The sequence below is a fragment of the Acartia tonsa genome, chromosome 1 (assembly GCF_053477335.1).
Source record: "Acartia tonsa isolate MP-2025a chromosome 1, ASM5347733v1, whole genome shotgun sequence".
NCBI classification, from domain to species: Eukaryota; Metazoa; Arthropoda; class Copepoda; order Calanoida; family Acartiidae; genus Acartia; species Acartia tonsa.
Genome location: NC_137260.1, coordinates 16,186,326 through 16,211,383, shown reverse-complemented (window position 1 = coordinate 16,211,383; position 25,058 = coordinate 16,186,326). Strand labels below are relative to the sequence as shown.

General features: G+C 32.0%; 1 protein-coding gene across 1 annotated transcript in view; it reads left to right on the top strand.

Annotated features, from left to right (window-relative positions):
• The first annotated feature begins 1,088 nt into the window (after nucleotides 1–1,088).
• LOC145313795 (uncharacterized) overlaps nucleotides 1,089–25,058 on the top strand; it is a 36,844-nt gene continuing 12,874 nt past the window's right edge. Inside the window, exon 1 of the mRNA XM_080153410.1 lies at nucleotides 1,089–2,533. Coding sequence (XP_080009536.1) covers nucleotides 1,310–2,533 — 1,224 coding nt within the window. The 5' untranslated portion in view covers nucleotides 1,089–1,309. The remainder of the gene's footprint in view (nucleotides 2,534–25,058) is intronic.

Genomic DNA, 25,058 nt, shown 5'->3' with positions numbered 1-25,058 from the left:
ACTGTTTAAGGACATGCTGACTCGAATAAAAAGCTTCGCTTTTAAAATAGTGAGCTATGGTATTTATGTATTAGATGCTTATTTACATTTTGACATCTAGCAGCAAAGATAGCATTGTATCCAAAATATTATGAGTAGACATACAAACAGACAATCATTTTAAACTTTAGAGTAGCTTTGCTAGTTATATTTAATTTTGATATATCAATATATATATTTAATCTGTAGTAAAGTACAAGTTCTCTATCCATCCAATGATACAATATGCCGGCCGGTATAGTAACCCTCCCCCGAATCCTCCCCCCAGACAGACAGTGCAGCTTCAGCAAGCAAAAAAAGGGGACGGGGGACAGTTGTCACGGTTTTGTTTATGTGACTCTAGTGCACCGGCCGGCGAGACCACGTGATACGGGCGAAAACGCGTCAATTGGCCGGTAAAAAAAAGCACGTGAAATGCCGCCGTGCCCGTACAACTATACACAAATACGCCTTGTAGTAGACTTCAAAAGATGTGCCGAATTTATAACTTTTTTGGCAAAATAATATTGAAAAAGCAATATTTTCAAGAAAAAAATATATTTTTAAAATCAAATTTTATTTTTACATCCAAAGAACAGAAATTGAAGGATTACAATTAGTGAATATAAAGAAATATTGACAAAAATCTAAGAAAAACTTACAATTTGTGTTTAAATATCTTTTATTCATAATTAAAGTTTTTTTTCTATTCTGATGAAATTACAAATGCATTCTTTATGTAAATATAATATATTTTTTGTTAGAAATGTAGAGAAAATGTTAAGATTTTCACTTTGGCCTATCTGTTTGAAATTCTTGTACTTTTCCTTCCTATTTCTCCTCTTTTCTCCTATATCTACTCACCATGCCTTGTAGACACACACACTCTGCACACCCAGACTGGTAAGCTACTGCATGCCTGCGTGTGTGTGTGTCCGTAGCTAAGCACTGTGTGTACGATTCTAGTAGCTTTGCGCAATCTCCATTGAGTAGAGACCTCTCTGTCTAGAGTGTATACGTGTGTGTGTGTGTGTGTGTGTCCTACTACTTGCCTCTACAGTGCCGGCTCTGCGTATTATTACATCTACACACCACCACACAACAGACAAGCAGAACTGCTTTCAAAACATTGTGCAATATTATTATTATTATTAAAAAAAGCACATTTGTTTTGATTCAATTGCATTAATTCAGTGATTTATTGTTTAAAAAGTGTTATAAAACTATTTGAAATATGTGCAATCAAGTGCCAGGTTAAAAAGATTAGTGTGATATACTTTATATATTATAAATGCATATAAATACCATGGCTTTTACTAGTGAAGACATCTGGCAAAAATTTGACTTGACCAGCAACAATAGCTCAGCCACTAGTCAGGCTGTTATTTCCAACCACTGTCATCCCTTTGAATCTATCCTCAAGCCAGCCGCGATGTTGTCAGCCAATTCAACAACAGCTGTTGGCGGCGCGGTGAACAGCAAGACGGCCACGTCCATCAGCAAGATCATGGACACTGACAGCCTAGTCGTCCCAGACATTGGAGACATTCTTTCTGACACCAACCTGGATTTGGACATCAATCTGGACGGCGGCATTGACATGGATTTTGACTACCTGTTGGATGATTTCCTCAGCACCAAGGAGCCCTTGAGGTATGACTGCATGTGGTCAGGTGACCGGGACCCCATGCTGATGACCCTGAACAACGGCGCCAGCAACATGAAGGTCAGTTGTCCAGGTAATGGCACAGTTGCCAGCGAGGAAACTGTCATCCCGTGCGCAGCCAACCTGGACATAACAGCTGGTGTCCAGAGCATGAGCTGCTTCGACACCCCCCTGTCTTCTGAGACGAGTGACCTGGACGAAACCTCCAGTGACCTGGAGGGCGACGTTTACATCCAGCGGACCAGCTGTGCCGACCGGCTGCTGCCATGCTCGCCGGACAGTGCGGCCAGCGACATGTCTTCTACCAATTCTTCGACATCCAGCTCTCCGGTTCATTTCTTCAGTGATCATTCGTATGTGGCCACCACAAGATACAACTCCCGTGAGACAACCAGCCCTACCTTTGTCGCCGCCAGCAATCACGACAGGATGGAGACGACACACCATGACACTGAAATTCAATCATCATCATCATCTGTAAAGTCTAAATCATTATCAACACGAACGTCTTCGACAGAATCAACCCCCGGCCAACAAAATGCATTCAGAATCCCAGCTTATCCGACCAGTAAAACCTTATACAAATCATCAACGACCAGCGGCAGCAACAATAGTCTAATAAAGCTGCCGGCTGCTGCCAAGAGGAACAACAGCCAGGCCAAGTTCAAGTTCCAGGTCAAGTTTAAGTCGAAGGGTGTGGCCAGAAGTTCGTTGATGTTGGCAGGCAGTTCCGCTGCCACCAGCAGCAGCAGCCGGTCGTTGCTGCGCTCTACACATGTTAGAACCACAGCAACACGGAATCTGACGGCCAAACAGCTTCTAGCTATGACCAGCAATAAGTCACTTCAGGTTAGTAACCGACACCCACCTTATATAGCAGCTTCGCTTCTCCCTATGATATAAATTCGTACTTTTTAACAGATTTCTATCTTAAATATGTTCAAATATTTATAGACATGCTTATTAGGTGCAGATATGTTTCAATGACATGCTACAAGGCTTGCTTTATTGAGCCTAAATATTTATAACCCCAGAAATTCTGGGAAATTGATATGAGATCTAAATGCGTATCTGTGTATGTGTGTGTGTGTGTGTGTTTATGCCCCATAGTAGAAGGCAGGGATATTAAGGGATAGGACAATGGATGATAAATTTATATACATCCTCTTTAATGATTAACCATTCTGTGTTTAAAAGTTTTTAGCTGAAAATTTAACCTCTGCAAATTTCAACCAAGGAATCAAGATTTAAGCAAAGTTTTTGAGCAAACGAATGAGAAAGCATTTAAAAACTTTAGGTACCAGTTGAATTTACAGTCTAATGTCCCCTCCCTCCCTGTACCCCATAGAAATATAGTCTCGAGTGAAAATTAGATACATTTATATGCACACATACAAATACATACAAATTCACTGTAAAATATAAAAAAAATTTAAAACATGAAAAATAAAAAAAATGTACCAAAAGTATTATAAATCTATAAGAAGAAAAGTAGCCAGGCTACTATATAATAATGTTTTGTCCATAAGTCAGTTACTTACAGAGAGCTATAAATTTGGGTTCTACGCAGCTACAGCTCGTATTACTGTAATGGATTTATTATTACTTGGATTTTGCACCAAATTATCATGGTACTCTAATAAAGGGAAACTTGTAGCTGGCTAAAATAACGAACCTCCCATCTACCCCCTCCCCTCTTACTGGATGAACAAACTGACCAATAAATGAGGTGCATATTTGAAAGCTAAATTGACGCGATATATATTTACGTTTTTAAGTCTTATAAATTCAAAATATATCTTTATTTTTTTTTGAGCATGATTGACCTTGATTTTGTATATTTAAAAAGTAAAATTGCTTAATCAAATTTGTGTTCTAAATACACATAATTTAAGCATGTTTAGACATCTATTACAGTTTTGTCATGTTTTTCATTTTTTTTATGCTAAGACAGCATTTTTTAGTAGCGAAGCTACTCTATAATTCACTTTGTCCGTCCGTCAGTCAGTCCGTCCGTCAGTCAGTCCGTCCGTCCGTAACGCTATGGGGGAAATGGGATTTACTCAGCTCCTATAAAAGATAGAATGCTGAAATTTTTTGACAACATTCCCATCATTAAGGAGCACAATTGACTATAAAACATCATTGGCGTTCGGACCGATTTTTAGCAGGTTTTAGGCTATTTTTATATTTTTCACATTTTTCTCCATATCTTCAGTGTTTATGGTCCGATTTTCAAAATTTTTTCAGTTACAGATATCAAAATTAAATTTCCCGTCGTTTAAAGGAACAACCATGAAGGCCAGACTGCCTTTTTAGCAGGTTTTAGGCTATTTTTATTTTTTTCACATTTTTCTCCATATCTTCAGTGTTTATGGTCCGATTTTCAAAAATTTTTCAGTTATAGATATCAAAATTAAATTTCCCGTCTTTTAAAGAAAACAATCATGACGGCCAGACTGCCTTTTTAGCAGGTTTTAGGCTGTTTTTTATATATTTAACATTTTTCTCCATATCTTCAGTGTTTATAGTCCGATTTTCAAAAATTTTCAGTTATAGATATCAAAATTAAATTTCCCGTTTTTTAAACAAAATAACCATGACGGCCAGACTGCCTTTTTGGCAGGTTTTAGGCTATTTTTATATATTTAACACTTTTTTCCATATCTTCAGTGTATATGGTCCGATTTTCCAAATTTTTATGTTAAGGATTTAAAAATTAAATTTTTTGTCGTTTTAATAAAACAACCATGACGGCCAGACTGCCTTTTATCAGGTTTTTGGCTATTTTTATATGTTTTACATATTTCCCCATATCTTTGTTTATTTTGATGCAATTTTTAAACTTTTATGGGATATCAGTATCAAAATAATTTTTCCCATTGTTATGAGCATCTTTAATATAATTTACTTTGACCATCGTCATCATGCAAAATAAAACAAGGTTTTATGTCTATTTTATCCAATAAATCTATTCTTGATTTTAGTAAAAACCTTTTAAATCTACCTGTACGTATTCCCATCGACGATTTTTTGTGCTTCGCTACTTATGGATGTTGTCATCCTTGTTATTCTATTTCTAATCTGATAGCAAAAGATAAGTAATTCAAACTGGAAGGGAAGGGAAAATTGGGCTGTAAATACACTGGTCCCCAAAGTTTTATAATACCTTTGGGGACCAGTAATTGGTTTGTTGATTAAGTTGAGTGTCTAAACGTTTCAACCACAAATTGTAGTCTACAGAAGAGGTAATTTTGTGTAATGTGTATCATCATTTATGTACATCAATGTATCGGCCATTGTCTTATCCCTTCTGATCCCTGAATTCAAAATTGTTTAGATATTCATTTTAATAAAAATTCATATGTTTTAAAAGTGCAATTTGGACCTAAAAATTATTCTAAAATTTACAACTTTCATATTTTAAAAATCACATTCAGTGCTCAGGAAATATGTCAATTTGTCAGGGAGGGAGGGGACATTGGGCTGTAAATTACATCGGTACCCAAAGTTTATAACCCTGAAAGTTTATAAGCTCGCTTTCCTTATTGCTAACCTAAAACTTAAGATACTTGTATTAGAAGCTACTCTATAATTCACTTTGTCCGTCCGTCAGTCAGTCCGTCCGTCCGTAACGCTATGGGGGAAATGGGATTTACTCAGCTCCTATAAAAGATAGAATGCTGAATTTTTTTGACAACATTCCCATCATTAAGGAGCACAATTGACTATAAAACATCATTGGCGTTCGGACCGATTTTTGGCAGGTTTTAGGCTATTTTAATATTTTTCACATTTTTCTCCATATCTTCAGTGTTTATGGTCCGATTTTCAAAATTTTTTCAGTTACAGATATCAAAATTAAATTTCCCGTCGTTTAAAGGAACAACCATAAGGGCCAGACTGCCTCTTTAGCAGGTTTTAGGCTATTTTTATATTTTTCACATTTTTCTCCATATCTTCAGTGTTTATGGTCCGATTTTCAAAATCTTTTCAGTTATAGATATCAAAATTGAATTTCCCGTCTTTAAAAGAAAACAATCATGATGGCCAGACTGCCTTTTTAGCAGGTTTAAGGCTGTTTTTTATATATTTAACATTTTTCTCCATATCTTCAGTGTTTATAGTCCGATTTTCAAAATTTTTCAGTTATAGATATCAAAATTAAATTTCCCGTCTTTTAAACAAAGTAACCATGACTGCCAGACTGCCTTTTTGGCAGGTTTTAGGCTATTTTTATATATTTAACACTTTTTTCCATATCTTCAGTGTATATGGTCCGATTTTCCAAATTTTTTAAGTTAAGGATTTAAAAATTAATTTTTTTGTCGTTTTAATAAAACAACCATGACGGCCAGACTGCCTTTTATCAGGTTTTTGGCTATTTTTTATATGTTTTACATATTTCCCCATATCTTTGTTTTTTTTTATGCAATTTTCAAACTTTTATGGGATATCAGTAACAAAATAATCTTTCCCATTGTTATGAGCATCTTTAATATAATTTACTTTGACCATCGTCATCATGCAAAATAAAACAAGGTTTCATGTTTATTTTATCCAATAAATCTATTCTTGATTTTAGTAAAAACCTTTTAAATCTACCTGTACGTATTCCCATCAACGATTTTTTGTGCTTCGCTACTTATGGATGTTGTCATCCTTGTTTAAAAATCAGTCAAGCTTTAGAAGGTTTTTTTGTTTATCATCATTGAGTTTCTTCAACAATTAATCGTTCATTGTCTTATCCCTTAAGATTCCTGATCAATTTCTTAAACACATACATACACCAGATAAACATTCTTAGCGAGTTTTAGGGGTGATAATTACCAAAGTGTCAAAGACAGTTTTTCAAATTGGAATTTAAAATCCCCCCTCCTCTTCCCCGACAACTTAGAGTCATGTCAGTCAATCTAAAAGCTAAACAAGAATGAAAATATCCATGAGTAGCATTTTTACTGTATTTATATTATATAAAAAATCCAGAAAATATTATAGTTTTTTCTCATGTTATTTGTAATTATATTAAAATAAATTAATTAAACTAAAGCATAGCACAAACATCTTGTAATCTTGTGTAAATTGAATACCGGATGTTCGTAGTATTTTATAAATAGAAGTTTATATTAAATAGCAGCTGAGAAAATCACAATTTCTTCTATAAAATAAGGACGGACAGGCAAAGTTAATTATAGAGTAGCTTTGCAACTAATAAGTAGATAGAAACTTATAGGAAGAGATATTTCATTTCCCCCCCCTTCCCTTTCCCCCCGCCTGTTGTGTATAAGTTGACCGGTACATGCATGCACACGCGCATATACAAAGCTAGCTTAATTAGTTTCTTCGCTCATACCCTCATTATTTACTCAAGATCTCCGTGTTAAACTATATAAGCTTAATTATATCGACATATATAAATATATAGTATCACCATAAGAATATTGTTAAATCGTAGTTATAGGTTTCTAGTTTATAATTAACTACTAGATCTACTAGTCGACACAAATTACGTAATTGAATGTCAACATGTACTTCCACTTTCCACAGTTCTGCTTAATAGGAAGCTTACATCTTTTTGTAAGTGTGTATCTTTGCAAAGGCTTAACAATATTTTAAGCAGATTTTAAAGACATAATTTAGGGATAAGGGCGTGTGGTGGTGGGATGTAGGTTACCCCTTGCAAATTTCTGTCACGAACATTTGAAGAATCAATATATTTGTCTTTTTATACAAAATATACTTTTAGATATAAAGCACAAAAATAATTTGAAGATAAGATTTGTTTTTCTGTACTTTGTTAAAAAATATTTATTCTTTTAGTTTAAGTTTACAAACGGTTTAGTCTAATAATTAATATGTTAAGATTCAAATAAAAGATGTTGGGGGGGAGGGGGGGGGGGGAGAATTGTAAAATATTTTACACACATATAATCATTTAACATTTTTAAGATGAAAGGAAGAATGACAGGGAGGGTAGAGGGGACACTGTAAATTAAAGTTTATTATTAACAAAACGTTTGGGTACTTTCAATAAATCTTGATTGATTAGTTAAAATTGATTCAAATTAGAAGGGTAAATTTTGTTTTTTATCATTAGGAATTTGCATAAATTTCTCATCTAATGTCTTATCCCTAGAGATCCCTGAATAATGGGGAATATTATTTTCGCCTGGATTTTTCACACAAGTGTAGCTTAAAAATCCGTAAAATGATTATTTGTCCCGCATTTTTTAAACCAAAAAAGTTCTATAACCATATAATATCTTCTAAGATAACCTATACAAAAAAAGCCTCTCATAGGTTTGTTTTCAATAAATTAAAAAGACAAAATTCAAAAATTTAAATGTGTTTTACAATAAATATTTTTAAAAGGGGAATAACTTCTAAATTGTCAAGCTAATCCTCAAATATTTTAAGTTGTTTTTGATTGACTATTTTACATATATATATCTTGCCTTATGAATTTAAAATTAACTTCAAAGGCTTAGCAATATTTATAAGGCAAAGGAAGCCTTAGAAATTATATAAATATTTAGATTGTTTTCTTGTCTGTTTAAATTCAATAAATTTGTATTGTAAAAAGATGTAAAATAGCTTATGTTAAGTATAACAATAAAAAATACTAATATGTTTTTTGTACATACCTATATTTAAGATGTACTTTTAAAAGTACCAAAGCGAAAAAAACAAAAGACACCGACTTTATAATGTAATACGTCTACTTCTTGGAAAATTGTTTACATTTTGTTATTCTCAGTAATCATTTATTAAGAAATCTAAAGGGGGGAAAAATATAGTTCTTTTGCTTTAATGACTGCTTTAAAAATTTAAAATTTTTTGGAGAGGTTTAGTGATTTTTTGTCCAAAAATATATTCTAATTTGTATGACTAATATAGATGAAGTTAACATCAAGGCTTTGTAGCCGCTAATAAGCAAGCTGCGGCAGCTAACGTCCTAGCTGCCCAAACCAACCGCCACTAAATACACAATCTGCATCTCCAACAAAGCCGCCGTTTTTTCAACATTTTAAAATAACTTAATCTTTCAAAAAACGGCTGGTGATCCCTAGCTAACATACCTAACACATATTTAGAAAGAAAAAGTGTTTGTTTTAATTGATAAGACAAACAAGAAAAGGTGACAAAACATGATAATACTTATCATTTACTGCTTTTGTTATATTAATATTTTTTGCGGTTATATTCATTAAAAATATGCACACATAAAGCTTTAAAATGTGACAGTTGGGACAATTGGGGACTTTTATACCTAGCTAGATATGATAAGAACTTGTTTTAAAGCATAAAAATACCTAAGTAGCAATAAAGCATTATCATTTGACTGTATTTCTTAAAGATAAGTTTTTCTACAAGCCAAGATTGTGCGTCATTATTAAGTTTTTTTACAACAAAATTTTTAAAATACCTACCCGCCCCCCTCAAACATTTGAAAAATCTGATATAACCCCCTCATTCTTCAAAGCAACATATATGATATTAGAGTTGTTTAAAGGTGTTTATATATATTTTATTAAAATTTTATATAATTTCTTTACTTGTGTATCGATAAACAATGTAATGGTTAAGATATTTTGATAGAAAAAAAGTATAAACATAAAATGTTAAAAGTTTTTATTTTTGCCTGGACTAGAAATGTTCCGTGTTAAACCTAGTGGTTCCTATTATATCAACATAATAATCCTTAAAATAAAGTAAAATGATGTCTATGTGAATTAGTCTGTCTGTGACTGCTGATTCGATATGGTTCTCCTTTTCAGGGAATCTTCTTCTAGGTTAAGAGGAGGTATTCCAAGAGAAAAATAACCTACCCCCCCCCCCCAAAAAAAAAACTATTTTTCTTTTTAAAACTTAAATTGAAAGTTGAGGGTCGACTCCCCACTTGCCTCAAGTGCCTCTAGAGGCCTCTAAGAGCAAAGCTGCTAGTGTTAGACATAAGTTTAAAAGCCAATAATAAACCTCTCTTTAGTCGACATAAGTAAATGTAGTTGTTTGTTAACGCAATGCTTCTAAGCTTAACCGGCTAGCGAACTATACAGAACTGCATCCAAAGAATGGATATGCAATCTAGGCAAAGTAGGTGTCCCAACAATTCAACCACATGCAAAATAAAAAGTTATTTTGTCCGTTCTTTTATATTTTAGCTTCATCAATTGAACCTTTTATATTCAAGAAAAAGGCCAAATAACTTTAAAACTTTTAGAGCCTTTAAACGTGCTGAATTTATAATCTTTGTGCTAATTCGAATTTTGAGGTTTTTTGTGAAAACATATTGGCAAAGTTTTGCAAACTAGGCGCAATATCAGAGAAACATTGGGTGTCTTCACAATCTAGAGAAAAGGACAGCAAAATAGTTTTTCTATGGTATATTTAATTTTTATTATTGAAGAGGAATATTTTATCTTTGAAAAACTATTTTTTTTTCAACTTAACAGTCACTTTAACGGTCATATTAAACTTTTTTCATACTGACAGGATGTACGGACCGACCCTAACTTTAGCAAAGCGCTTAAAAAGCTTTTTCAACAATTTTTAATAGAATCATTTTTTGCAATTTTACATTGGCGGATTTTAAAAAATACCAAAACATCAGACTTTGGCATAATAAACTGTGTAACTTGAACCTTTCTGATTATACAACAAAAATAATTTTAAATACATTACATAAATTGAAAATAGCAACAGACAAAATAATTTGAAAATTTTTGGCCTGTTTATTACACTAGCCCCAAAAGTTTTAAAGCAACGTTTTCTTATTCATTGGCTTAACAACTGTGAATTGAATTTTGATTGGTTGGGTCATTCAGTTGAATGACCAAACGTGGTGGGTGTCGTTATTTTAGCCAGCTGCAAGCATCACTTTATCAGAGTACATAAAAATTTGGTGCAACATCCAATTAATATTAAATTGAATGTTGTCAATAAAGTTTATGAAAATTTGATAATATACATATATAAATATTTAAATAATTCTCAAGGCCAATAGCATCAAACAAGTCAAATTCAGGAAGGGAAAGTCCAATGACAATAAAAAGTTATATATTCCCATAGTTAGATACCAAAGACAGTTTTATACAGATAAAAATTGGGGAAAGAATAATTTTTTGGCATAGTTACATTCCTTTATCCCTGGTATATTTCGTAGTACAAAATTACATAACAAATACTTGTTTGAATTTTTGGGGACAAAATATGATTTTTTTTAACTATTGTATTATTTTGTGAATTCATAATATAAGGCTATACTGTCTTGGATAAAAACAAGGATGACAGTATCCATGTGTAGCAAACCAAAAAAAACATGGAATGGTCAAACGGACATTGTGAGTTATAAAATAGTTGTTCATTTGTCTTAAGAAAAGAAAGAAATATGGAAAAACTCAAAGAAAATTAAAAAAATAAATGTCTTGAAGCAAGACCGACAGATAGACATACACTACAACGTATAGACTAGATGCGAATATGTCACAGGAATCTTCACTGAAAATTTCAGCAGTCTATTCTTAATATTGGCCGAGAAAATCATATTTCCCCCATAGCGTTACGGACTTCACTACTATAAAAAACAATAATCAAAATTTTATGAATATGTTAGGTAATAAAGCCATAAAAATACTTTATGGAAAAAGAATGATAAAAATCTTCTATTTTTACATAACACTTGTTACAATTTGAAAATAGATTTACTTTACATCTGTAAAAGTATTAATAGCGCAGCTACTCTATAGCTAGTATCTATCCGTACGTCAATCCTTCCAGTTTTCCGTGTCTTTTAAACTTTACTATTTACGAAAAAGTATACTTTTAATTTCCTTACTTGTTATTGCTGCGTTATATATGAACATTTTTGTCCTTTTGAATGTTATTATTATTTTATTATGTAATTTAATATAATTTTAAAAAGCGTCGGTACAGCTGAAATTTAAATAAAATTTAAATGTTTTAAATTTCGACAAGGTTAACAATTTTAAAACAATTGTTTAGTAACATAAATAAAGTAGATACATCATATATATGCTAATTACTAGCGGCTACGCACTTGGGTAACTCAAAGTTGTTATTTTTCTCCTATTGTCGTATCCCTTTAGCATCCAGATTTACTTGAATAAGAATAGCTTGCAGATATGCATTCCATTCTACTAGGATATGTCTATGAAAATATTTTTTTTTCTTGAAATATGGATGAATTGTCCTATCTCTTTTGAACTTAGTTTTCTTCAAATAATCAAATTAAATTTATGGGTTAATAATTTATAGAAATTGCTAGTTTTAACCAACAAATCAAGATTTTATCGAGGCTCCCTAAATTGTAAACCAATCATTGGAAGAAATTGTTTTTTAACTTTGGGTACCACTGCAACCTACAGTGTCCTCTCCCTCCCTGCATTTAATTAATTAGAATCTTAAAATCTAGTTACAAAACATTTTATCCATTGCCATTACATCCATTGAAAGATTTGAAACAACTCTAATTTTAACAATTTTAACAAGAGGTAGTTTTCAAAATAAGGTCTTTTTTATTCACGTGAGCCGTACCCTCCAGCTATCATGAAGCCGGCTACAAAATATTTGGTCATTTCCCCTTAGTTTTGTTTGTGGACCACAAATAAAACCCTCTCTCCTTCTCAACCTTCAGAATGTTGTTTTACCCTTTGAGGGATTTTCTAAACTCAAATGAAGCTTCCCCCCACATTACAACCACCAGATTATCATTCTGTCGATTCAGAAATTCAATAAATTAACCATAGCTGTTATTATCGACAAACGTTATTACCATTGACATGGCTCACATAAATGGATTTATTATAATTTGGCTAAAATAACGCCTCTCCCCTCCATCTACCGCCTTTACCCATCCCCCCCCCCCCCCCTCCTGAAAACTGACTAAGTGATGTCCATGTTAGCAATCTAAATTGACGACAATTTTTCCCCTGTCATAATATCCACGTATTTTCTATATCCATTCTCACATATTAGAAAACTATAAAAGAGTGTGGGGAGGGAGGGTTTTAGGTCGATCCACACTCAAATCAGTGGGAAGTTCCCTAAAATTTTGTTCTTTTAACTGATTTATGTTTAGTATTAGAAGAAATCAAGTTTTCTTTATGGCCCAATTTATTTTATTTATAAGTACGATCATGTATAATTTGCATAAGAATTTTTAACAATAAATTAAATATAGCCATTATTTTATTAGAATATCGTTAGATTTTTGTCAGTCATGATCACTTTTGCTTAATGCTATAATCCGACAAAGCTGATGTCAATTATTGTCTTTTGAATAAACCTCATATAGATATAATGTCAGTAGTCTGCAGTCATAACTTTTTTTATGCCATACAGTAAGCCTATCCTAACATAAATTCCCAAATACAAGTAACAGGGTGTCTGTCTGTCCGTCTGTCACAAATATCTCCCCCCCCCCAAAAAAAAAAAAAAAAAAAAAAAAATTGACATTGGGAGGTCAACCCCCCCTACCCACACCTATTTTTGTAGGGGCGTAGCCGCCAGTAAGTTAAAAGGTATTTTCAAAAATGATAATTTTTAATCAACGCAACTTTTTTCTGCATCCCCGCTGCGTGCAATTTCATTTTTGTGTGAAACATAAGATGAGTTTACATTTTATACTTTTGTTGATATTTCTACTTTTTTAAAAAGCGTAGCTACTCTTTGACTGTTTGTCTGTCCCTCCGTTGGATATAGTTTGATAGATAAAAAGGTTTAATTGGCTGCTTTAAAGGATAGTTGTGTGAAATTCGTTGCTTAGATTCTTCTGACAGTTAGGGATATTCTCTTAAGTTTACTTTGTCCCTCTATCTTTCCTGACACTGTTTTAGAGATAAAGATTCTATGTTATAAATTTTATTTTCTATGGCTGCTATTGAAAATATCTAAAAGTGCTTATGTTGACTTCTGCTACCTCTAAATTACTTTTTTGTCAATCTTTATGACTGTTCTAAGTAAATTGTTTGTATATACAAGCTTTGTAAAAAAAAGTATAATGTCATCCTTGTTTTCTCATTTAAAGGAAAATTTGTCATAACACTGCTTCATAGATTCTCATATATCATTAAATGGTGCTCTTACAGCCCAGCAAAAGAAGTTGTATAACAAAGTAGACAAAGATTCCTTGAGATTTTATTATTGTTTAATGTGAACTTTAGAAAGTGGTTAATGACGATGAACTATTGTAATAAAGTGAATTTCCCCTTCTTCAGATTAAAATTATTGGTGGACATGTTTGTACACTGTTATTTGGAACAACGCAATCAAAATTTATTTTGCCTAATAACATAATGAGTTTAATTTATAGTTTTTTACATCCCTCATAAACAAACATAACGAATGATTCAAATTGATTTTTGCTAGCATGTAAAAATTAAACTTTTCCTAGATTCTTGTATATCATGAATCTGTGCAAAAAATATTGCACAAAAATTAATAATTCTTCAAAAGTTGCAATTTAAAAAAATTGTTAATTCAATATTTCATGTTCTAAGATTTCATTGAAAATTAATTAAGCGACATGCAAGATTTGATGCAAATTTTTAATTACATTAAAAATGGAAAAATCTTATATAAAACATTAATTCTGTAGAGTGCAGACTGCGTATATGCTGCAAAGTTTAGACTACTAATTCAATTAATTTAAAGCCGGACTGACGGACGGACATATCCTTATTTAAACAAAAGCTGATATACGAAGAGTTATGATTTATTGTCCATATTACAAGCATAATTTCAAACATGTTAAAAGAAATGTTTGCCTCCACTACTGCAGAGCGCCTGGCAAAAAAATGAATGTCTAAATTAAGCGAATCGCTTTTTTTACTAACAAGAACTAGTAGACACAGTTTGGCCTATTTTCACGCTAAATTGAATTTTTAAATGCTGTTTAGCTTTTTTTGTGTGTATATAAGGCAACTGCAATTGTTGTCTAAGTTTGTAGTTTATTAACCCTCAAAGTATAAGGTGATCAATTGCAGATTTTTTTTAAATGCGGCATTTTAAAGAATATTCAAATTTTTTTAATATAATTTAGATGGATTTTTTGTAAGGTTTCTCAACTTTTTAACTTTGCGGACAAATATTTTTTTTTTAAATTGATAAACTTCAATTTTTTGCCCGTATGTGCAACAAATCTAGAATTATAATTTAGCAAGGCTCGGCAGCCGCATATAAACTGCATTTGGATAATTTTAAAATCAGTTGGATGTAAAAAATATTTATATAATTAAGCATCTAAAAGGGCTTAAAACAGCGGTTAATGCACGGCTGTCGAGCCTTTATTTTTAGCATGCAAAATAGCCGCAACTTATGGGCCAGGGGACAAAACATGTAAGTTGTTTTTAAGTGTTTTCTGCAATAATTTCTGACAAGATTTCAAAATATGTCAATGTTTAAACAAAATGAATTAGAAAGCTTAACGCAGGGATAAGAGGATGACTAACAAAAAAAAATATTTTGTCTTCAATTCTAAATCATAATATAAGAATTCTTAGTTTTGGATTGCAATGAAATGGAGAGGTTACTCTATCACAGTAAATTGTTATTGTAATTGTCTAATATTTTGGTGACAAAATATTTTTTTGTGGTGCATAATCCCTGGATTCAAGAAAATCTGGCAAATATTTGATGTAAGGAAAAGGGTGAGGTGCGATATGTTCACAATATAATGGAATTAATAATTTTATGGATGAGTTGTTGCTTTATAGATTTTTCTTTTCTTTTCAAGGGAGAGGACATAGGTCTTTAAATTACACTGGTATCCAATGATTTATAACCCTGTTATCTTATTCGTTGGCCTAAAGTATTGGTATCCTAATAAACTTTGTTTGCTTGGTTTCACTTTAGAAACTATTTTTATCCAATTGTCTTATCCCTTAAGATCCCTTTCAAAATAAATAATCTCATGATGTTATTATTAAGATTAGTATTAGTTGTTAATTTTGAAATTGATAAAAAAATGAAATATTCCGTTTCTTAAGACGTATAGACGGTTCGACCCTAATTACAAAAAGCGTCTCTTTTAAAAATGTATGTTTTATCCTTAATTATTAAAACTAATATAAAGTTAAAGACAACAGAAAATCACATACAAGCAAAATTTTAAATTTTTGCTGTGCGAAAAAATATGAATTAGCAAATATTTTGCAAGTGAGAGAGGGGGGGGGTAGAGAGAGATTTAAAGTCTTTTGTAAATGCTTACAATAGGTTGAATGAACTAAGTGCAAATCAAGAATGTTCCTACAATAAAACATAATATTTCAGTAGCGCAGCTACTTTTTATCTTGGGTATGTACGTACATCCATTCGATGGATTGACGGTCACTAATAGATTGCTAAAATGTATAATCTTGAAAAAATCTTTGTCTAACTTTTTTAACTTATTACACTAAAACATTATTTTTTTTTTTTATAAAAATGGACATAATTGCCCTTCTTTGACATATGCATGCGAAAACAACCTTTTAATTTTTAAATTTTAATGTTGGTTGAATTGTGAAAATAATGAAGAAATCAAGCCGTTTATTCTATATCTCCTTCTCTACATTTTCATGTCTGTGCTACAATAATTGATATATTATTACTTGGATGTTGCGCCACGTTTTCATGTACTCCGATAAAGTGATGCTTGCAGCTGGGTAAAATAACGATGCCCCACATACAACCCCTTTACCCCATCCTACTGGATCAACGAACTGACCAATAAATGAGGTCCATATTAGCAAGTTCAATCGGTGACAATTTTTATCCTGTCAATATATCCACGTATATTCTAAATCCATTGCTGTAATTCTCTCTCTTTCCATCCGTCTGGTGTAACCCTTTCTTCCCAAATATTTGCAATTTGAATGTATGAAATCAAATAAAGGAGGGTATGGGGGGGGGGGGTCACAGTTAGAGATACACAGGAGAGTGGTTAAGTATTTAGAGGGTAGGATCCTTTATTTATCAATTTGATCAGAGCAACCCCCTCCTTTCTTTTTAAAAACATTCAAAAACATTATTCATCCTAAACAAACAAAAATCATTGAAATCAAAATGCCTTTTGGTCTAGTTTCTAGACGATATCAAGCCACTGGAACAAGGATCTAAAAGGAAAAGACAATGTACATTCCCAATGATGATACACAAAATTACCCCTTCTGTAGATTAGAATTAAAACTCAACTTTGTAAACTAGCCATTCAATATTCAATATAGTCCCCAAAGATGTTGAGCTAACGAATGAGAAAAACTTTGGGGACTAGTGTATTAAACATCCCAATGACCCCTCCCTGCACCAGAAGGTGGTGGCCAGACTGGCCATCAATGTTGAAAAAAGTTGAATTGTCATTATGGTCACTCTAGGAATGTTGAGAACGGGTTCCTTGCAGACGTCTTTTAGAAGCGAGACTACTCTATATATTCTTAATATAGGTCTGTCTGTCCGTTTAAAGTATTTTGGGGGGAAATGTAAGAATCTTGGCTGCTATATAAGATAAGAAGTTGGAATTTCTTTCTAAAGATTTCTCCAGGTAATGTGGCAGCTGATATTTGAGATAGACAGCCGATTTTTTTGGGAAGAATCCCAAAAAAATTGTGCATTAAGTCTGATTAGCATTCTATTCTACAATAACTTTGTTCGACCGTCTTGTTTTTCCTGGTTCGCTGCTCATAGATATTGCCGTCCTTGTTACATTCTTAAAATACACCTGCGCTGCGCGTAATACCCATTTTTATTTTTGCAAGCTTTTTAGATCAATATCTGAGAATATTTCTTACCTTTTTCATGTTTCAAATAGGCATTTCCCTTTAAAACTCTTAAATTTTAGCTTATGTTATGGATATATACAAGCGGCTGCGCCCCTGAAGTTCTCTAAGGGGCGAGTTTATAAATAGTTTTTTTCTTTTAATATTAATTTCAGAAGGAAAAATATTAACTTATATGAATGTTTGTAAAATGATGCTTAAAACTGGGTAGTGTATTTTATTCAGTTGAAAAGGCTACAAATTATGCATTAGAGCCTCTACAAATGCAGGATAATCCTTTAAATGTCTCTTAATCCCCCTTTTTAGTAGATTTCTTCTATTGTGGCCAAGATTCAAAAGCCATTTTGAGCCAAGGTGTCTAAAAAAAACTTCAATTAAGCAAAATTTTGAGAGAGAGAATACTAGTGGTGGGATCTCTTGAATCTAGGGGCTCTATATTTGAAATGGTAGGTGGGAGTCTAAAAATAGCCTAAATCCATCTTGATTCCATCTTAAATTCGTTCAGTGGTTGGCGAGATCTTAATTAAAAAATTTTTAGGTACATAGGGTAAAAATTATTGGGGGATAAGTCATTCTAATGATAAATCTATTTTATTTCTTTTCTTTGAGCGAAGGGATCGGGAGGTGACATTCGCCATTACACTGGTACCTAAAGTTTTATTAGCATGATATCTCATTCGTTGCAATAAAAAATCATAATTCTTTTATTGTATTTTGATTGGTTGGTTCCAAAATAGTAGTGTCTGAACTTTTTGTTTATCATCATTGGTGATGTACATAAATGTATTGTCCATTGTCTTATCCCTTTAGATCCCTGAATCTTTGCATATAAGATTAGTGGCAAGTTAATCTTAAGCCTTATGTACTTCAAAAAAAAGTTGATCAAATCTCCTAATATATTCTTCCTTTATATTTTAGCATCATTAGATATTTTTCCAGTAGTAAGGTTTTGTTTTGTCTGAAGCTTAAGATTTTAAATTTTAATAACTAATAAGCTGATTGAGTTTTTCTTTTTGGGTAAACTTCACATAGGTCCCGGGATGGTTTTAAGCAATATATATTTAGATTTAAGATTTGGGTTTGGTTTAGGCTACTTATCTGCCCCCTTTATCCCTTTGAAGATAGTCACTAGTGTCAAAAAAGTACAAGTTGCCTTTATCCAAACTTTCATATTCTATTTGGTTTTTTAGTAGTATATTTTAAAACTAGCGGTTTCGCCCCTAGCCTCTAGGGGCTTTTTCCCCAAGAGGTTTGATCAAACCAATTTTTCGTATTTTAAATCTAAAAGAAAAATTTTAAAAACAATTTTCTTTGGGTTTTTTTTGGGTTGGGGGTAGTCGACCCCACTATTTAAATTTCAGTTTTAAAAAGAATTTTTTTTTTGTGGGGGGGGGGTATTTTTCATTTTTTTGGGGGGTTTGGGGTGTCCCACCCCCCAAGAAAATAGTGATAAAACTTTCCGGGACCTATAAGAAGCTACCCTGTAAAGGAGAACCCGATCGGTTCAGCGGTTAGCGAGATTCTTCGCTACAAACAAACAGATAGACAGACATCGTTCTACTTTGTATTATAGATAGCAATGTAAGTTTTTTTTACAAATAGACTATGAGTCAACATCACAAAGGTAATTGGATATGTTTTTTTAAAAATTCATATTAGTATTACTCGTACATTGCGAATTTTATACAATTTTATTGGTATAAAGTGATCATAACTGCTAGTTTTAAATCAACATGTCATACATTAGCTCTACGAGAATAATGGTCTTTTGTTGATCTAATAACAAAATTTTCGTTTTAAAGTTATGACAATAAGAAAATTAAGAAACCACTTTATGATTAAACTAGAGGCTTTGTACCTAGTATTCTAAGGGTTAGTTATGGGCAGAAAATAGCCTTAAACTATCTCAAACAAAATCTAAATTATAGCTTAAAACCAGCATAAGACATAAGTGAAGCTTCCTAAAAATGGAAAGCTCTATCGGTTCAGTAGTTATCCAAATGTTAAGCTTAAAAAAACCTTCATGTAATAAAATGTCAATATTGATGGTTTTGAATAATTTTTAGATTTTGAAGTGTTTTGAATACCTAAACAATTTATGTAAATTAAAAGAAAACTTTACATGAAAAAATGTAAGGAACATCTAAAAAAAAAACAGAGTATAGACAAAACTCCTGTCAAACTCAATCAGCTGAGAGAGAGAAAATTATGTAATATTTCCAATGGGGTTATTGTTTACTTTGGGGGATGGTGTAAAAGGAGTGGCGATAGCCCTTCGTAAAAGTACGCTTCACGCAAAATACGCCCTCTGTTAGAAAGAAAAACTTGTAAGGCCTTTCTCAGAAAAAAATCACAAGAAAAAGTACTCATGACTTATATAGATTGATAGTCAAAATAGTGATAGATAGATAGACAAATTCTAACAAGTGTATAGATAGATAAACTAATACTAAACAAGAGTAATAGATAGATAGACTGCAAAAGGGCGCCTTCAAAGTAGTTGCTGCGTAATAAAAAAAAGCTATGCTAATGTTACGCAACGCACACACACACATACACACTAAGAGATATAAGTTTTCTGGAATTTTAATGTAGGGAGTAGATTTGAAATCTACATCAAATTTTAAGGATTTTTTATAAAATCCATTTTTTGTATAATTCTTTATCTAAAAGCGGAAATGCAAATTAAGTTAATTAATTTTGGCATCCGTGATTGGTGGATTTAAAAAATCTGCGCTCTGATTGGATGTCGTACATCATTCAACCAATTAGAGCGCAGGTAGTTTAAAATCAACTATCCTATTGGTCAAAATTAATTAACTTAAAATGTATTTCCGCTTTTAGATAAAGAATTATACAAAAAACGAATTTTATAAAAAATCCTTAAAATTTGATGCAGATTTCACATCTACTCCCTACATTAAAATTCCGGAAAACTTATATCTCTTAATACACACACTTAAAAAAACAACTTGTTGAGACATGGAGTAGAGTAGGCCTTTTTCTCCCTCTCCCCTCCCCTCCCTCCAATTTTAAAGTTGAACAGTTGGTCTTCTTAATCCTACACATTCCTTCGTCCGTCCAAACAATAGAGCTAAAATAGAAGTCCTACATAAGGTTTTAGAAACCTAACCTTTTTTAAACACAATTTCTAAAATAACAATTTAGAATCGTCGAATTTTTATCTAATGATATTTTACTTCGACATTACTGTATTAAACAAAAAGGGTAATAAGTGATGTTTACTTAAAATACTGTTTTGAAGCAAATTACTACCTAAAACCTATATTCATAATACACAAAAGTTTCATGTTGTTATAATATATTGGATATGGTAGATCTGGAACTATTATTGTCTACTGCATTTTACATCCCATCTCGGGCCTTTGAAAATTTCCAACTTGGTTAGCAAAGAAGCCACATTCATAGTATAGTGTAGGCCTTCCATGCAATTTCATTTCAAACCAAGGCACTCCCCCCACCACCCTCCCACTTCTTTCCCCTTTGTTTCATATAAATCCTTTTGCAATTCTAAAGATGCCACCGCTCCCCTCTTTCTCTCTCTCTCTCTTTCTCTCTCTCTCTTGGATGTTTGATAAGCCTTCTGTCAGATGGTTAGTATAATGCCAATGAACTCTCTCTCTCTCTCTCTCTCTCTCCACTCTCTCTCTCTCTTTCAAAAATGGTAAACAAACAAGAAAAAAATAACTCGAATTAAAATCAGATAAAAATTGAAAGTTAGAGAAAAAAAAGCCGTTGGTAAAGTTAGTTATAGGCCCATTATTTAATTGTCTCTCCAAATTCTGCCAGTCCATCTTAATAAAATTTGATTTTAAGTATTTTTTAGTAACGCAGCTCCTCTATAATATAATAAGTAGGATTGATTAGTGAGAAAACGAAATATACTTTAAATGTATAAGCTTCCAAAGTACATTTCTTACTACCCATGCTAGTTGGCTATTAAGCATGGCATTTAATAAATAACTTATTATTACTGTATTACAATTTACTGTAATTTTAAATTAAACTAATAGTCTGTTATTTATGAGCTAAAAGCAAAACTCACCATTTTTAAAAGCAGACATTTTAGCACTTCAGTTTTAATGAATTTGTCTTTTAAAAATCAATTATTAAAATCCAATTTTTTCCTCGACAAAAAAACGTCACAAGACCTAAATAGTAAATACCTTAAATTGGAAAAATCTCATTAGGAAAAAAATTCACTTGTTTAGAGCGACGGGTATTAAGTGACACTTTCCTTATTTAAAATATAAGGATGGATGTATCTAAAAGTTGCGGGGAAATTATAAGTTGTCATAATGGATAGATTATTACTTGGATGTTGCACCAGATTTTCATAAGTTCTGATAAAATGATACTCTTAGCTGGATAAATAACAGTACCCCACATCCACACCCGTTACCCAATCACCTCCCGTTCTACTGGATGAACGTACTGACTAATAAATAAGGTCCATTCTAGCAACCTAAATGTACGACAAATTTTCCCCTGTCAATATATCCACATATTGTTGACATTCATTAAATGGCACGTTTAATGACAAAAACTAATTTACTTAGCTAGGACCAGTACAATAAAAAAAACTGACGTATCAACTCAAATTATAGATTAGCTGCGCTCTTGAAAAAGGAAAAAAGGAAGTTGATATTCATATATTACGCTTAAAAGCTTTCCTCAAATGAACAGATATCTAGGGATGGAACAATGAAAGATAAATTAATATTTACCCAAAATTATATAAGCCAATATTTTACAAGCTTAAAGAGGATTGGGGGGTTGGAGATTCCCTCATTTTTCAATCCCTAACATATTAGGATGTCCAGTTATCTTTAGGGACCAAAGGATGATAAACACCACAATCATGATAAACAAAATTATCACTTTTGTCATTACAAAATTAAGCTTTTGAGCAAAGGAATGAGAGAGCAGGTTTATAATTTTCATTCTAATGTCCCCTCCCTCCCTGCAGAATTTGTAACTAGGAAACATATTTGGGAGGAGGTCAATGTTTCCTAATTAAAGTTAAATACTTTAAAACTTTTATATACCGTAGGGACAATGTGCTAATTATTAATTACTTAAGCTGAAATATGAATATACATTTGACGTCTTATTGCAATGTTACTCTTTTTCTTTTAAATCGGTTTACAAATAAGTCTTTAATTTAACTTTTAATACTGCAGCTTTATGAATCACAATACATATAAATAGTTATAAAGAGATAGCATGAAATGACCGCTAAAGAACACAGCAACCTCCTCAAATGCCCAACTGTATATGTGTACATATAAATAAGCAAAACACATATCTTAACTTAAAAATGTAAGTAAGGAATGTACTTACTCTCTTTGAAATGGATACTTAGGGAAAAGTAGCAGAAAAAGTAATTTAAATTAAATTAAAATCTTCGGGTGCTTTCCCTCAAAGTGCTTATCGAGCACTGACCCTTTCTCACTCCTTGTTATGCTCAAATAGATTGAAAATAAGGGGAGTGGGGATTTTCCTTCCATAATTTACCCCTGCATCCAAATAATAAACCTTAATCATAGAGTAGCTGCACTACGACTTGTCTTTAAATTTTTATAATTGCGTTTAAAAGATTTTTTAAAGATATTTTTATTTATGTCTCAACCATGACACTTTGGTTGAGCTTGACTTCCGAATTAGCGGGAAGTTCACGAGATCAGTTGGCGAACATACAAACCCCCAATACCAGGAACCATCAAGTTTCAACAGCAGGTTTGAATATAGATTTATTGATGAAATTATTTCAAAGACCTGAAATTACAAAATCAATTAGTTCATAATTCCAGTTATTTATAACCACGTAATCTTATTTGCTTTTTAAAAATCATTTTTCTCTACGGTAAAAAATCTTTGGAAACTTTGGCTTTAAAGGAAAATTATTTGGTTTAATAAATCATTGTTAAATGCAACAATAAGGCACATAAAAATTACTAAAACATATATTAATCATAATTAAGTTTCATGCTTAGCTGGCTAAAGCCTTTTTAAAACTACATATAATCGTCCTATACACCATTCTTCCTTATAAAATTAACAAATTCTACCTGAAGCTCTTATGGTTTCAAATCCCTGATATACTAGGGTCGTTCACACACAATGAGACCAATGATAGGCCCAATTTTGTTCTCCGAAATCTTCACACTCTCATATCTCATTCAAAAGTAAAGAACGTGCGCATCATAATAAACAAAACAATCCATGCCGCGCCACATTATCAAAGGAAAGGCTAAAAAGACGACATTTGCGCTTAGTTTTTGGATTAATGATAAGGAATTAATTTTGCACTTGATAAACACAAAGCTTCCTCGAAAAGAGGTTAAGACACACCCCCCGTTTGAAAGTCAAATTAACTTCCTTAACGAGATTCAAGGTTTTTTTGCGCTGAGCACTAGCAACATTTCTCACTAAACTCAACTCACCATAATCACATGAGAATGGCCACATCCCGAAAACGTGACAATTTTGCTCCTAACTAAATGAAACCCCGTGAAATGCATACACAATATTATACTCCTCACTAGGACTCATAATACCTCACATTTTAGGATAGAAGGATGGGGATTGGTTTGTACCATACAACATTCCATGCACATGACAATCACAAGATCACATACACAAATCCTAAAATAGATAATCCTATTAATCATGATGTTGTAAATATAACAACTATGCTAATAATAATCATTTCATAATCAATAGGTAATAAATCATTATTAATAAATCAATAAGTACCTACGAAATCAGGTTGAAATGTAAATGTAAACAAATAATGGTAAAAATAAAACGAAATAAATCTTAGACAAGAAAATTAAGATTTATAGGTACTTAAAACTAAATTTGTTAAGCATCAAAAAGAGTAGTAAGAAAAAATTTTTCAAAATCCTTGGGCAGAAAGTTTTTCAAACCTAATGAATAAGAACTGTAATATCTTAATCAACAATAAAACTTTTTAATACTTAAAGAATAGCAAAATAATAATATCTTCGTTAGAATTTTCATTGAAATTATGAAAAAAATACCAATTTTTCTTTGTAAAAAATATGAGACTTTAAATATGAATTTTCAATCATTCCTTGATCTGAATAAAAATGTTTTACTTGATTGAAATTCATATATAATTTTTTAAAAAAAATCTGCTAAAAAAATACTTGATTTTTTCTTAGAATAAATATCGAATCACGCAACCTCGACACATTTATTTCTTTTTGTTAAACTTTTCAGGTAAGTTTTAAAATGAATTGTACTTTTGAAAAGAAATTAAACTCAATAAAATTAAATTTGAGCATATGAAATAGAAGAATATTTAATCGCATTTCATTTGATTCTTATTTTAGGCATAAAAATAGGCATATGAAAAATGTGGCTTTTTACTAAAAAAATCTCAATTTCCATAAAATAAGAATCAATTATTAATCATAATTTTTAACAACTGCCTGACTGATACAGCATGTTCTTCTAGGGGAGATTTATCTGTCAGTCTGAACAAGACTCTTGCAGTCTTTCTTCCATCCTCAATTCTCGTCACTCGGCCCATCCTCAAACATCTCATCAGC